At 37.1% G+C, this 16,741-nt stretch overlaps 1 protein-coding gene across 1 annotated transcript in view; it reads right to left on the bottom strand.

Annotated features, from left to right (window-relative positions):
• The window catches only part of LOC121398225 (uromodulin-like), a 28,056-nt gene extending 13,211 nt beyond the window's left edge, over window positions 1-14,845 (bottom strand). The window contains exons 1-9 of the mRNA XM_041577111.1: window positions 14,741-14,845; window positions 11,264-11,419; window positions 8,372-8,610; window positions 8,098-8,220; window positions 6,238-6,415; window positions 5,503-5,640; window positions 4,071-4,091; window positions 2,248-3,042; window positions 1,083-1,187 (exon numbers count right to left, since the gene is read on the bottom strand). Coding sequence (XP_041433045.1) covers window positions 1,083-1,187; window positions 2,248-3,042; window positions 4,071-4,091; window positions 5,503-5,640; window positions 6,238-6,415; window positions 8,098-8,220; window positions 8,372-8,610; window positions 11,264-11,419; window positions 14,741-14,822 — 1,837 coding nt within the window. The 5' untranslated portion in view covers window positions 14,823-14,845. The remainder of the gene's footprint in view (window positions 1-1,082; window positions 1,188-2,247; window positions 3,043-4,070; window positions 4,092-5,502; window positions 5,641-6,237; window positions 6,416-8,097; window positions 8,221-8,371; window positions 8,611-11,263; window positions 11,420-14,740) is intronic.
• Window positions 14,846-16,741: the final 1,896 nt, after the last annotated feature.

Genomic DNA, 16,741 nt, shown 5'->3' with positions numbered 1-16,741 from the left:
GCTACAGGGGGTCACCATCTTGTAACTTTGTTAGACATCTTTGCAAGACCAAGACTGTGCACATGCTCAGTGTGGTCTGGGCTGCTTAGGGATCGTCATAAACAAAGCTGCTTGAGTTCTGCATGGCTGGGAAGTAAGGTGGGGGCTCCCCCTGCTGTTCGTAAGTATGATTGTTTCCCTGCTCTGACAATTCCTATCCACAGCAGTAAATGAAGGGAGAATTTCACTGCATACAGTCAGGTTTCTTATAAAAACGGTACACATTATTTAATTAAAGTATATTGGAGATAGGTTTCTTTTTCAGTAAAGAAAGTAAAAATGGGATTTTATTTTTTTGCCTTTACATGCCCTTTAAAGAATGCTACTTTTGGTGTGTTGCTTTAAGAATTCAGGAGTTTCCATACAACTGCCAGTTGGTGCTAACAGAGAATATGTGTTTCCAAGCATACAAAATAACGTGCTTGCATTATTCTCCAAGTTTAGGTTTGTCATTTTTTTACCTGGGTCCATTGATATATCTTTTGTAAATAGGCCAAAAATATTAAGGTGCTACTGGTGAAAAAAAAATCTGAAAAAACCCACCTATTTTCTTGAAGTTTCATGAATGTGAAAAAGAGACTGAACCTATGGCAAAACACCATTTGTAGTAAGTAAATAAGCAGGGGGGGGGAACTGTACAGCAACTGCCCCTGTGTGTTTGTGGGCCCCTGTGCGTTATTTGTTATGCGTTAAGGTTTAAATCTTTAGGTTTGATTGGTCTACTACCAGTTAAAAACATGAAAGGAAAGCTCTTACTGGTTTCCATAAGAAAAGGGACTGTCGCTATCTAGATTCTATATTAGTAAATTAGCCCTAATACCATCTCCTTGAAAGGGCACCTATTGGGGGGATTGTTACATGGAGCCTTCACCGCCATATACAATTTTAATACTATTTTTGAAAAACATGCCTGACTCAGGGGATATGCTGTCTTTACCAGAATGAAGCTCCAAATGTGAGTGGCCATACCATGTTTGAGTATAATCATGCCTGGACATTAGGCTTAATTTGCATTATTGTATCATAATATATATTGTACATACTAGATATAGTCCGATTGTCCTTGCAGTAGCACCCATAAGACCTGGATACAAATCTGCATTCTTCATCCTCAGTGCATGAGCAGTCATCATTATGTGATCTGGCATCTGATGAAATTAAGAATTAAGATTCAATGAAAATATTTTTATTTCTACCTGAGAACCCTCTAAATATAGGGATGGGTGAATTTTTTCGCCTTGTTTCGCTGCAAAAATAACGCCCATAGACTTGTATGGCGTCATGTGTCAAAAAAAAAACATGCGCATCAAAAATTTTTTTGCCACGAAACGGGTCAAATTAGCCCATCCCTACTGAAATACCTTCACATGTGGAACAATTAAGTTTCTATTAACTGATTGTTATGTTTTGCCATTGGTGATCCTCATTGTTCAATAAGCGAAACCCCATACACCTTGCCTATTGAATGGGTAACCTGCACAACTAAAGGAGTCCATCAGACCCACCTATACCTAACCTATTATAATGGAACTCTGTGGTTTATCATACCACCCCTCTCACAGAGAGTTGTGCCTGACACAATTGCATCCTATACTAAGTGTGCACAACACAACTTGCACTTAGAGGCAAATTGAATGCAATGATAATGAACATTTTCAATGGCTAGTGGCTGTCATTTCTGATGTGGACTGTCAATATGATGTGTGTGCCCTAGTCTTTAGACACAAGTACACTGCATCTATTGACACAAACTGCTGTGGAAATTCTGGAGCTACCACCAAATTTGGGTTCACCTGTGTCACTAGACACACTATGCTCAGTTATACAGAAGGGCAAGGAGCAGTAAATTAATGGATTTCTTGAGATTTTATGAGATTTTTTCACACAACTGTGGCCAATATAGCATGACCACAGCTGCACTCACAGTCGTACATGGCCCCTATATTTCCACTGTTGAAGGAGGCAGCAAGCACAGCCAAAAGGACCTATCACACCTTTCCTCTACTTAACCTGCTATGAGGGACTTCTCCACTTGTGCATGTCACCAATACAAAGAAACCTACCCCATAAAATATATATTTTTTAAAACATCCTAATAGGCAAATGCATTAGCATAATATATACAGTATCTGCAATATGTTAGTAAATAAGCCCCACTGTCTTGAATATTACAGGTATATGTTTTTTTATTAAGCATAGCAAATGTACCTGTGCAATATGCTAAGGAGCAGGTCGGTGTTCTATTCAGCTTATAGACATGGTATCCACCAGGACAAGCCTTAATCTGTACAGTTGATGACCAGTGACAACAATCTCCTGCCCAGTGAGCACAGGCTTGGCGACTGACAATACCATCAGCTGGAATGGGATGTGATCCATTTAACCACATAGGTGCCTCAGTGTTACAACTCTTTTCCTTAACACAGTATTGGGGCATGCGTACTCCTCCTCTTCCAATGAAACGATACCATCCCACTTTGTCACTGTCACATCTGATGTTCTCATATAGGTCACTGCAAGTACTTCTCCAGGGTTCATCAAGAACAGTGTGATTAACACATGGATCAGAGCAAGAGTAGGAGCTGTCATTTGGAATACACTCCATATTACTCCCGCACACACCTTTGGAACATGGATCAGGTTGACAGCCAAATCCATCACCAATGACTCCAGGTGGACACTGGCACATGTAAGATCCATCATAATTAATGCAAATTTCTGATGGATGGCATTTATTCAGGTGTGAGCTGGAACACTCATCAATGTCAACACAAGTGTTTCCTGTTCCTCTTGTGTAGCCATCAGGACACCTGCAGAAGTACGAGCCAATAGTATTTTCACAATATCCATCAGTACAGTTGTTTAGCCAGTGGTAGTCACATTCATTAACATCTGAGCATGAAAGGCCATCTCCTTTGAATCCATCCTTACAGATACATTGGAAGAATTCAGGATACTCTTCACATATAGCATTAGGGTCGCAGTCTTCACAGCTTGTATTTACTTGAAAAGACAAGACAAATATGTGATACAGTATATTTCTGTTAAATCAATTAATATTCATTTGTAATGCCTCCATTTATCTAACTATCTAATCTTTTACTGATGATTGTGAATTGTTTTATGCACTTCTTTTGGATATCTGGACAAAGGAATATGATAAATTACTTGTACTGTAGGTTTGGTTATCACCATCCCTATGCTTTAGGGTAAATGTTGACTTAAGCTGGCCATACACAAATTAAAATAAACTGCTAATTTGGCCCTTAAATCTGTATCTTATTGCTCTGGGTGATGCTATACTGGGTGGGCCATGGGTTAGGTCAATGTTACATGCTAAGGTCCGTTTGTTCTCTTTACCCCCCAAAACTGGTTTGTCAGTGCTCTCCTTTCACCCCTCTGATTTACTGTTCCATTTGCCATTTCTGTTTGCCAATATTAGTTCTAAAGCAGGACTGTTCGGTGACCTGGTTGTGGCCTTCCACGGTATTTTCCCAATTCCCTGCATGTATGCATGAACAGTTGTGTATGACTATTGTGATCTAGTTTGGTACACAAACTTGTAGTATGTCAGGTCATAGGCCTATATGATGAAAATATTTGGATAACACTGCTAGTATTACAAAAAGTCTTATCCAAAGTCTTTACAATATAATATTCATCTTATATATAACAAATGGTGGTTGGTCAATGTACAAGTTATAATATAAATCATACAGTGGATTTGTTAGTAGGTATTAGTTCCAACTGGGATGGGCACATAGAGAACTATTTGCTTCTAAGATTGTGGCCCAGACTCATGTGTATATCACTGGGAAAGTAACTCCAAATTCACAGAAGTTTTTGGAGAAATATCATATTATTGTGCTAAACAAATTGACAGCGAGACTTCAGTTTTATCAATATAAACTTTTTTGGAATACTGCTGTCTTCTACAATATTAAATGTAATTTTAATGTGAAATAACCCCTTCTTTTTATCCATAAAACATTGTTTATATGTTTACATAATGTTAATGAAGTACAACTTACCTGGGTTACAATCGTTGGTTGCTGAAAGAGAACAAATATAAAATTTCATAAATAAAAAAAAATAGGTCAACAATAAAATGTATTTTATTTACCTATCATTTACCTATCGTTCTTTCAGACTCCCTATATTCTGGTATTAAAATGTGTGATCTGCAATGTCTTCCTAACCTTTATGAGGGGCAGACAGGAGGAGGCACATTTTGTAGGTGTTCCCCCTCCCACCCACTACCTCTCAATTTCTCAGTATCCCCTAACTTGCATGTCATTTAGACAGGCCAGTTACAAAACGTCAGAAAATGCTCACCAACTTAACAATGTAACTATTAACATCTACAGTAGTATAGGTAGTGGTTGGTGATGGGCGAATTGCGCCCGAAAAATTCGCAAAACGGCGCTGGCGTCTCATTTTGACGCCGGCACCCGGTTTTTTGATGCCGGCGCCCGTTTTTGACGCCAGTGCCCGTTTTTCCGAAAAAATGTTTTTTTTACGCCGGCGAATTCTTGCCGCGAATTTTCGCGGGCGTTTTGCGAATTTATTCACTGGCGGCGAATCATGTGAATTCGCCGTGAATTCGCGCCTGGCGAATAAATTCGCCCATCACTAGTGGTGGTGTATAGTTATATATTTGTGAGTGTATAGATAGGTCTGTATAAGTATGTGTATAAATATGCACTGTGGTTTCCTTTGTGAGAGGTTGAACTTGGACTTTTTTCAATGCAACTTGACTATGTAACTATGTAACTGCTTTTTTTTAGTCCCTATACTTTGTTTAAAAGAACAAGTAATTATGGGCTAATTAGACCCATTTAGCTTAAAATTTGCGTAATGACGAAAAAATTCACCAAATTCATTGAAGTACAGAGGAAGTCCATCTTGTTCCTTGTAGTCTTATTTTGCTTTGCCAAGAAATTCGGGAAACTCAGAAAAAAACGGTGAAAGATTTGCGAAATGCATTGAAGTCAATGGGCATCAAAATTATTACGGCGTGGTACAATTTTGACACAAGGGACAATTTTTATATGCGTGACTATTTTGTCCAAATGCATTAAAGTCAATGGGCCTCTGAATAATTTTGACGTGCGGCAATTTTTATGCGCGACAATTTTTACATGCACAACTAAGTTGTCCAAATGCATTAAAGTCAATGGGCATCCGAATAATTTTTATGTGCGACAATTTTTGCACCCGCGGCTTTTGTCCATATGCATTAAAGTCAATGGGTGTCCGAATAATTTTGACGATCAACAATTTCCCATGGTGAATTTTCACAGCAGTTTCACAAAAACATTTGCTGTTTGCGAAATATGCAAATAGATGCCCAGTTTTATATAAAGTTATACTTAATTACTGCAAACAGCAACATGTGGATAGAGCAACATTGAATGTTTATGTCCCCTTTAACAACTCCAGATTGTGATAAAATATTATTACCTGTTAATCCCTCCACCTGAACAGCATGGGTGCGGCTTGAAACAACACATATCTTCCATGAACCTTTGGCTGGCTTCTTAATCTCATACAAGGATCCCCAGCTTTCAGACACAATTGTTTTTAGATTTGGGTCTTTAGCTACAATAGGAAAGAAGAAAATATTTATACAAAGCTTATTTTTGTAACTGTTATTTTGCTTCTGTAAATCCTGGATGGTGCAAAACACTTGGAAGTATAGTACAATTTTTGGCCAGACAAGTGCACACCTGAGAAGTGCACACACTCGATTTTTTCTTGTTTATCTCCAATCAAAATAAATTGTGCTTTTTTAATAATAAACAAGGTACAATCATGTATTCTAGTTTGGTCAGACTTTTTTAATTAAAATAATCAGAAAAATCCGGATTTTGATAAATAAGTCCCTTAATGTCCTTATATTTTGCAGCAGGGAGTACATTATTTATTATAATAAACAAGTTTCAGTAAGTCATGTGACAGAAACAATACAGTAAGCACTGATTACAACTGATGATGACATCACTAAGCACACTTTTTAAGGATATAATTTACACAATAGTCATGGCTCTTGTGCATTATAAGAATATAATTTACAGGATATTCATTTGTGGGTATTGACAATTATAAATACATAGTGATATTGATGAAATGAAATAATTGAATTCATTGGCAAGAATATACAGAAAGATTTTGAGATGTCAGCACTAATGCACTTACCGTCAGGCCCGGCAATTGTTATTGAAGTAATTGGTCCATCAGTGATAACCAGTAAGGTTGTGAAGTCATCTGTTGCTGTGAAGTTATCGCAATGATTTAAGTCATCATAGTATTTGTAAAAAACTTTTACAATGCTGTTAATAGGTCTTGATAGAGTGAAGTCCAGATAATTAAAAATCTTTGGGGGAAAAAAAAAAGGAAAACTCTGGTTAAATTTCTTGACTTGTGATGGGCGAATCTGACCCGTTTCACTTTAACGGACAACATTTTTTTGACTCACAAGGCGGTGCAACAATTTTGTTTGTTGCTCAGCACGTTTTCTCACCCATTGGATTCTATGGGATTCTTTGTGGAGAAAAGGCATTTGATCTAAAAGTAATCTCTGAAATAACACAATAGGCTGAGTATGCAGCCAGACCCAACTGACTCAGCAGTGTGCTAATAACATGGAGTTTTATTTAAGATCCCAGCAAATATTTTTGGAGCCACCCAATTCTTCAAGTTCATTTAAGAAGAGGGTGGCCCTGAAACTGCACAAACACATACTGCTAATGCTAATGTGACTCAACTGAATGCATAAAGGATAGGTAGACCTTAAATAAATATTAAAAAATTGCTCAAGATGCTTTTCTAAGCATTTTTCCAATTTAAATTTTTTCAGTTTTAGAGCTATTTACGTTTTTATTAACTACCAATATAATGGATTTGTTAACAATCTTGCTACCTGTTGGTCAGTTCCTTTAACTGTACAGTCAAAGAGATATGTCTTTATAAGGAAAACAGAGAAGTGTTCTGAGGTTTGCCTGCCTGCCCTACCCAACACTGCTTGTGTGTGCCATACACTGCCTGTATGTGTGTGTGCCATACACTGCCTGTCCTGCCCTACAATGCCTGTGTGTGTTATACTCTGCCTGTACTGGCCTACACTGCTTGTGTGTGTTATGTTCTTCCTGCTCTGCCCTATAATGTTTGTGTGTGTGCTATACGCTGCCTGCCCTACACTGCCTCTGTGTGCCATACTCTGCCTGTGTGTGCCATATTTTGCCTGGCCTATACTGCCTGTGTGTGCCATACTCTGCCTGTCCTATACTGCCTGTGTGTGCCATACTCTGCCTGTCCTATACTGCCTGTGTGTGCCATACTCTGCCTGTGTGTGCTATACTCTGCCTGCCTTGCTCTACAACTTTGCCTGCCCTACACTGCCTGTGTGTGCTAAACTCTGCCTCCCCTGCCCTACAATGCCTGTATATGCCATACGCTGCTACTCTGGGGAGTCCAGCACAGGAATGGAGCAGGGCCCCTGTATGCAGACACAGCTGTGTTAAAAATCAGAAGTGTGTGAAGACACATGACCATGAATTGAGTTGGGTGTTATAATGACTAGAGTATGCTTAAAGGGGATTTATCTGGCTGTGAGACTGATTCACCCTATGATAGAATGTTAGGCCAAATTAGGAGCAGCAGAAGGTAAAACTAGCTAATGTGATGACTAGCTCATGTAGTAGATCATTCTATGAGTATAACAATTATGGTAGTTAGTAGAGGACCAAGCAGAGGAGAAAGAGTTAGTTTCCTAGAGATCCCTCTGAGATCTAAAAGCCTGTTAAAAAGAGTTTGCAGCTTCATTTTTACACATCTGCCAATGCACAATATACTAGGCAACATGGTGCATTGATAGAGGAAACTTTCAAACCTGGTCAGTGTTATGATATCCATGATACTCAGCAACTTGTTTTGTACAATTTTATTGGCATGTCTATGGCCAGCTTTAGTCTCAGTAAGTATAGTGACCATACTGGGAAGGAGCAGCCAAAAGGGAAGTGTTTGTAGATACAGAGTTCCCACAAGAAATATACTTACCCTGCCCATATCTAAAATGGAAATTTGAAAGACATGCCCATAACTCTGTGAAGCAATATCTCTGTAAATGAGGAAGGATGGTTCATTTAAATCCCAACAATGCCCTGTTGTCAAAAATAAAACCTGGAGAAAAAACAGTAAATGTAAGGGAAATAAAAACATCACTGAACATTAAAAAAGAATTAAAATGAAAGACAAACTTTGATTCAAGTGGCGATCCATGTCTTTGTAAAAATGTAACATTCACAATATAACGAAAAACCTTGTACTGTACCTGTGATTGTTTGGTATTTATAAGTGAACGTATGTTATTTATGAGTTCAGTATCTGTGTAATCTTTAGAAGATGCGTCTGTGAGCACCAGAATGATAGATCCGGGTGGAGAAGTCTCTAAAGCCACTTTGAGTCCATTCATTACTAATTCTGGGCAGTCGCCTCCATCGTAGGCATAGAGGTCATGGAAAAAAGACTTAAACTTTTCTATTGAATTTGTTGTGTGTACTTGGCCAAATGCTGAAAAAAGGGTGACAATAATTGATTTAGGGAAATAGGTCAGCATAGCTTGATTCTAGCAATAGCTTTGAAAGCAGGAAGAAGATCATTCAGATAGTGAGGTTTATTCGTTTATGGTCATATCTGATGTAACTAGTGCTAGATAGGAATTGCACTGGTGCTGACTTTGACAGAGAAGGGTCAAGCACAGGAACATAGAAAACCTGCAATTAATTTCCTTATATCTCGTGTAGACTGACACATTTAATTAATAATTATAACCTATAATTAATATTCTAACATAAATTTGAATTTAATTTACTTAGGAAAGTGACGTGCATGTTTTGTGCAAGAGTGCAAGTGCTGCAACCAACAATATGCAGTATGTGAAATTTGTGATGTAACTGTTCATTGAGAGACTGTGATGTAACAACGGAGGCAAGTCTGATGCACTAGGAACATATCCCTCATAAATTCCAAAACTTTCAATTTATCCCACTTCACTCTTTTATCTTAAAGGGCATGTAAAGGCAAACAAATAAAATCCCATGTTTACTTTCTTTAATGAAAATGAAACCTATCTCCAATATACTTTAATTGAAAAATGTCTACAGTTTTTATAAGAAACCTGACTGCATGCAGTGAAATTCTCCCTTCATTTAGTGCTGTGGATAGGAATTGTCAGACGGTCCCTAACTGCTGAGCAGGGAAACAATCATACTTATGATCAGCAGGGGGAGCCCGCGCCTTACTTCCCAGCCATGCAGAACTCAAGCAGCTTTATTGGTGACCCCCTGTAGCCAACTTTGAAAGCATAAATTATTTGTTTGATTAGGCTTGTGGTGCAGTAAGTTCATGTTTATATTTAGTATACAAAATACAGCATTTCTAGCCTTATTCTATTTTAGATTTTACATGCCCTTAAAATCTTCCTTCTCTCCATGATCTTTAGGGTTTTTGTTTTTTCCTCTTCAACAGTATTAGGCAGAGTAACCATTGAGACCCCAGCCCCTTCTCCTGCCTTCTTCAACTTAATGGTATCCCAAAGTATTAGACCAAAATTTCAGATAGTTGAAATTTTGCGATATCTACACATTCTAATCTTTCTAATTTCTTATTTTATATATATATATATATATATATATATATATATATATATATATATATATATATATATATATATATATATATATATATATATATATATGTAGAGTTCAAGAGGACCCGCACACCTTGGTTAGTGAACCAAAAATTTCTTTATTTTTCAAACTTGTGCACAACTTGTGCACAAGTTTGAAAAATAAAGAAATTTTTGGTTCACTAACCAAGGTGTGCGGGTCCTCTTGAACTCTACATAAATACTTTGACCCAGCACCCACGTTCATGGAAGACTGGTTTAGAGTGCAAGCGTCTGATTCAGGTTATATATATATATATATATATATATATATATATACATATATATATATATATATATATATATATATATATATATATATATATATATATATATATATATATATATACAACCAAACCAGATCCGCACTCCGTCAGTATAGATAATACAATAACCCGGGTGCTGCTCCGAAGGAAAAATGCACAAGAACGTAGAATCGGATATAGCACTCCTGGGATTTTTTTAAAAAGTTCAATTTTTATTCCATGCTTATAAAATTAATCGTTGATTAATGATTAATTTTATAAGCATGGAATAAAAATTGAACTTTTTAAAAAAATCCCAGGAGTGCTATATCCGATTCTACGCTCTTATATATTTATATATATACCTATTGGTTGCAGCACTTACACTTTTAAGAAGCACAAGTCACTTTCCTAATTAAGATGACGAATCAAACCAGTGATTTTATTCATGAGTATGAATACAGTATGAATTGGAATTTTTAAACCACAAAAAAAAGGTGTGGCTGACTTTTTCAAACCTATCAATCATATTACAACCTCATTGATTATATCATTTTGGGGTATTGTGAAATAAATAAGGAAGGTTCTATTTCCTATCCCTGTTTCCCTTTTTAATTATTATTTGGTAAGGATTGAACAAAACATTTTCTGATCAACTAGAAGGTCTTGCTCACACCCATAGCATTCCACACCTAGCCTGTTAACTGACAAATTTGTACCTGGACAGTAATCCAGAACAACCAATCAGTGATTAGATTTTTTTCAGCCGGCTGTAACTAGAACAATAAAAGCAAACATCTAATTGGTTGGCGTAGGTTACTGCCCATGTGCAGATTTGTCCAGTGTTTATAAACCCCTACAGTCTCATCTCTCACCAGCTCTAGCACAACTTCTAGAAACTAGAAGTTGATGCATTAAACTCTTCTGTTAGGCTACCAGCAATTGATCTTTACTTGGAAAATAGTGGTTTGCAAAAGTCACTAGTATTCTACATTATGAAATCAAAACTATTTTGTTTTAGTACTTTCTATTATGGACTTTCCCCAGACTTCTGAAATCCATATAATTCTCCTCACAACACTCAAATTTATTTCTAGGTTATTGAATAAAAACACAATTATTATGAAGGTTAAGTAAATCTGTCAGGAGCACGTGCAAATTTCCTAAACATTCTCTAAACATGTGTAGAATAACTGATAACTGACGTTATAATATTTTCTTTCTTAATAAAGGTAAAAGAAAAAATATATACTTGGGTCATTAAATTCAACCATTGTATAATTTCGATCTCCGCATGGCAATTGTGCCACTATCTGATCAAGAAGCCAGTCATTAACCAATTTCAACTGTTGAATGTTATAGTACATTGAGCCTGTAGTGTCCACCAAATATGTCAGGGAATGTGTTCCTGAAAGACAAAATAAACAAAGCTTTTAATAAAAGTTCAAGGAAAGACTCAAACAAGGATCTACAAAAGTATTTTCATAAGTTAGTTAAAGTGGACTCAGACACAAAAAGTTGCATAATAAAAGTCCTTTTCTAATTAAACATGAAATCCAATTTCTATTTTTTATTAAGGCATTCATAGCTGTTGTAAGCTCATTTAAAAATTTCAGCTGTCAGTCAAATATTGTCTGCCACTCCTCTATGCCTTATGTATAGAGGCGGAGCAGACAATTACTTTTACTTTCACTTTCCATTCAGCACTTCCTAGATGCCACTGCTCTCCCCACATTCCCCCATTCTCTTCACCATTTAATTGTGTAGCCAGTACATGGGGATGGACATTAGGTCCCCCATTCTGGTGCACAAACAAGATTCTGAGATGATACAAGGATTGTCTTAATAACAGTGTCCACAAAATGGCTTCTGTCTGCTTGCTATAATTATGAATTCCCAGACTAAGGGAAACAAGATTCAAATCATTTATATAGTGTAAGTTAAGTTAATTTTGCTTGAATAATGTGATAAAATAAGATTTTGAATAATTTTTTTGGGTGATGGGTCCCTTTAAAACAATTGTACACTGAGGAAAATTTTGAAGACTCTAAAATTAATTCTAGCATTTATGGTGAATACTTCTCCAAAAAACTTTATGTTCTGCTGTGTATTTGTTTTTATAACACAAATACGTTCACCACTGGGAACAAGAGACAGACCTCTATCCAACATGGTAGAGAATAATGCTTCATCTGTAAAGTAATTCCTAAGTGAACAGTGTTTCCCTGAGTACAGGGTTAGGAGGTTATTTATCAAAGTCTGAATTTATCTCAATATTTTCTGAAAAAAGACCAAATCCGCACAAGTGTCTTGGGCTTATTTAGTAATACACTTTCCCGAAAATTCTGTTTGCGGGAAAAAAAGATTTTTTTACCCGAAAACTCAGAATTTTGCCTGAAAACTCCAAAAACGTTGGGGTATTGCCAAAAACCCAGCGCACATCAAAAAAAAGTCATTGGGACTTATATTCAACCTCAACAGGTCTGAGATGCCGGATTTTCAAATTCTGACTTTTCCCATCCTCGGTATTGATGGGCGGATTTATTCGCCAGGCGCGAATTCGCGTGATTCGCCGCCAGTGAATAAATTCGAAAAACGCCTAGGAAAATTCACCCATCACTAATCCTCGGGGTTTAATAAATTCAGAGAAATTCGGATTTTTTTAAAAGTCAGATTTTATCAAAAAATCATGACATTTTCGTGATTTTGCATTCGGAGTTTAGTAAATAAATAAAGCAAGATGGTAGAGCATTCCAGAAGCATGGGACAATCGTGGAAAAAGCAGCTACCCAGAAAACGTCCTGGGAATGGGTATTGCTGAGCTGTTACATCTTATGGCAGTTGGTGTCCAATAAATAAGGGCCAGATATGGTACAATTACAAGTAATAACTCATTGGAAAGCCAAATATGTTCTGTTTTCATCTTTTTATGCATCTATTTTATAAAAATAATGAGAAAATGAAATTGTGGTAACTGTATAATTATAGTTGCTATATTTTACAAACGGGGCTGCATTATTTATTATAATAACGGTATGGGACCAGTTACCCAAAATGCTTGGGACATGGGGTTTTCCGAATAAGTTATCTTTCTGTAATTTGGATCTTCATACCTTAAGTCTACTAGAAAAACTTGTAGACATTACATAAACCCAATAGGCTGGTTTTTGCTTCCAATAAGGTTTCATTATACCTTAGTTTGGATCAAGTACATGGTACTGTTTTAATACTACAGAGAAAAAGAAAAATTATTTGGATAAAAAAGAGTCTATAGGAGATGGCCTTTCTGCAATTTGGAGCTTTCTGGATAACGGGTTCCATACCTGTACACAAATTTAATTTACAGAAATTACACCACTATGCACAAACATATTCATGACTGTTGTGTATTATAGGCTAAAGTTGGTTAGCATGTGCATATGTATATTTCAATGATTAGCTACATCTGTATGACTAATGTACCACCTGCAGCTGTTATCTAAAAATCTATCAAAAATTTTTCTGAATTTATTAAACCCTGAGGATGGAAAAGTCCGAATCTGAAAATCCGGCATCTCAGACTTGTCGAGGTTGCATATAAGTCAATGGGAGAAGTCCCAATGATTTTTTTAATGTGCGCTGGGTTTTTGGCAATACCCCAACGTTTTCTGAGTTTTCGGGCAAAATTCTGAGTTTTCATGGATTTTTCCCATGAACCTTTTGAGGACGTTAAAGGAGAAATCAACCTGTGGGAAAAAACCCTGTACCCTCCACCCTAGGTAGACTTCCCAAAACCCCATACCCTCCACCCCAGGTAGACTTCCCTCCCTCCTCCCCCCAGGCTAACTACTGCCCCGGGAAATACCCCTTACTCCATACTTACCCCTCAGCACATATTCTCACAACAAAGTTCCACGCGTCTATCTTCTGCATCCTCTGTAAGCTGACTGAGAGATCGGCAATTTCGGTGTAATTCCGCGCATGTGCAGTTGTCGCAAACCAGCAAACTGCTCCAACTGTGCATGCGCAGAAATACCGATCTCCCAGTCAGCTTACAGAGGACGCATAAGATGGATGTGTGGAACTTCGCTGGAAGAATCTGCATCGAGGGGTAAGTATGGTGTATGGGGCATTTCCCCGGGGGGTAGTTAGCCTGGGGGGGGGGGAGGGAGAGAGGTCTACCTGGGGTGGGTGGTATGGGTTTTTTCCCCCACAGGTTAATTTCTCCTTTAAAAGCCTGTTGGTGTTCAAGGCTTTTGCCCAAAAACTCAAATGATTCAAGCGATTAGAGGTTTTTTTTTTTGCTGAAAACTCGATTTTGAGTTTTCAGGTTGCGGGACTCGCAGAATTGGGGTTTTGCCGTTTGAGTTTTTTCTTAAATAAGATACCATTAGAATTTTGAGTCCATTTGAGGTAAAAACAACTCTAACACTTGACCTCTGAGAAATAACCCCCTTCACAGCTCTAAATAATAGATAGTTGCATAATGAAGCTATCATTAAGAAAAGTAATAAGCATGATTAAACATAATTAAACTACTTTAAACAGCTCAATCTGAAACAGTTGGTAAGCTGTGAACACTATGGGGCAGATTCACTAAAGGGCGAATAGTCGCCAGCTAACACTTTGCACTCTTGGTGCCACTTCGCCAGGCAAAAATTTGCTACCACTACGCTGCAAAGTACTATATCTTCACAAAGATATATATATATATTTATTAAGATAATTAAAGAATAATTATGGTACTTACCTATAGTTGGTGACACCTGGGCATGGGATCTATCAGATGCCAAGAACAAAATCGGCAAGGCTAGCAATATATGCATTGCCATTGCAACTGCTTTCAGAGACAATGGTCTTCTCCTTGGCTAGTTGTCCCTTTTATAAGGATTTTTTAAAGGACAGGGACAATTAAAAGAGGCGTCAGTATGGCCTTCATATGTCATATCTCATTTTATATTGTTTACATTTTTCAAGTTAAGATTCACTATAGGCAATAAGACATTTAACCATTCTGTGTCACGGGAGGAAGTGACTAGGGGAAACTATTTTGAAGCTTAGGTTTAGTTAAACTGTACTTTTATTTCCTTTCGTTTGTGTTCTTTATGTAAATATCATACTGCTTAAAGTGCATTCATTTCCTTAACAAATAATTATCGCAAACCTCATACCAAAATGAGTGCACTAATGACTATTCGATTTAATTACAGTACATTGATCCAACAACAACCAGATCTTTATTCTTTCATGATTTTTATAAATTCAAGCAAATTTTATAAATTCAAACATAATTTCTATCAATTCACAGATTTAGAGGAAAAAAAGGAAAAGGTCTAGTATAAAGAGTGACAGTGAATTAACAATTAAAAACATAGCCTTTACAAATATTCTATAGGGCTTTTGTTTAAAAGGAGAACTAACCCCTAAAAGTTAGTATGGCTAAAAATGGCATATTTTATATACTGAACTTATTGCACCAGCCTAAAGTTTCAGCTTGTCAATAGCAGCAATGATCCAGGACTTCAAACTTGTCACAGGGGGTCACCATCTTGGAAAGTGTCTGTGACACTCACATGCTCAGTGGGCTCTGAGCAGCTGTTGAGAAGCTAAGCTTAGGGCTCATCACTAATTATCCAGCAGAAAATGAGGTTGGCCTGTAATAGCTCAGTCCCAAAGCTCAGTATATATATATATATATATATATGGAACATTAGTTAAAGAGTTGCTGATGCCCTTTGGTCTCTACAGATGCACAGATCATGACTTTGTCAGGTGATTATGCTCTATATGCTATTTATATGTGTGTGCTATATATACACTTTTATATACTATATATAGAGATATAATGCATGACTGACATCCACTTTACATTAAATACAGTAATTCTGTCATTAAGTTTCGGTAACAATCCCTACTCATTTCCTCACAAATTCACAATGGCCCCAACATTGCCGTAGTTACATATTCTAAGGCAATGAACACATTTGCATTCTTCTTTTTTTTTTATTATTCCATCTTTACTTTCCTGTTCCCTAAGACGAATTCCCTATGCCATATAAGGCAAAGCTAAAAGGATTCTGCAGAAAATAATCATTCGTACATCATGCCAAGATGTGCTTAGTTGTTCACATATTCTCCTAATTGTCTACAAGGCATATATAAATATATACACACACATCAGGAGGATGGCAAACCGCTTCAATTTACCACCTGGGTGCATGGTAAAATTTCATACAGGCTCTATATAGGCTACATAAGCTCACATAAATACAATATTTTTGCACTAAAATCCTGGAGCTGCTGGTCCTTATATATATACAGTATACAGTAGAAGTGCTCACATTGTGGTGTTGTTACCATCCTAGGTGCATGTTCAATATAACTTTATCGTTGTATTAGAAGGGACCAGCACTACTTACAAAGGGATTTGTTTTATAACTAGTGATGGGCGAATTTAGGGTGTTTTGCTTTGCCGAAAAATTTGCAAATTTCCTGCGAAATTCGCAAAAACTACGCAAAATTCCGGTGTCCATTTTTGATGCCGGCGTCCTTTTTTTTTTTATGCCGGCGAATTTTCGCTGGCGAAGTTTCGCAGCGGTTTCACAAATTTATTCGCCGGCGGCGAATCGCGGGAATTTGCCGCGAATTCACGCCTGGTGAATAAATTCGCTCATCACTATTTATAACATAAATGTGACATAATCATTATTTATCAGTGGCGGAACTACCGGGGGAGCAGGGGGTGCGAGCA

The sequence above is a fragment of the Xenopus laevis genome, chromosome 9_10L (genome assembly GCF_017654675.1).
Source record: "Xenopus laevis strain J_2021 chromosome 9_10L, Xenopus_laevis_v10.1, whole genome shotgun sequence".
Taxonomy (NCBI): domain Eukaryota; kingdom Metazoa; phylum Chordata; class Amphibia; order Anura; family Pipidae; genus Xenopus; species Xenopus laevis.
The sequence above is the reverse complement of the archived record's forward strand: the minus strand, read 5'-3'. Positions and strand labels throughout refer to the sequence as shown.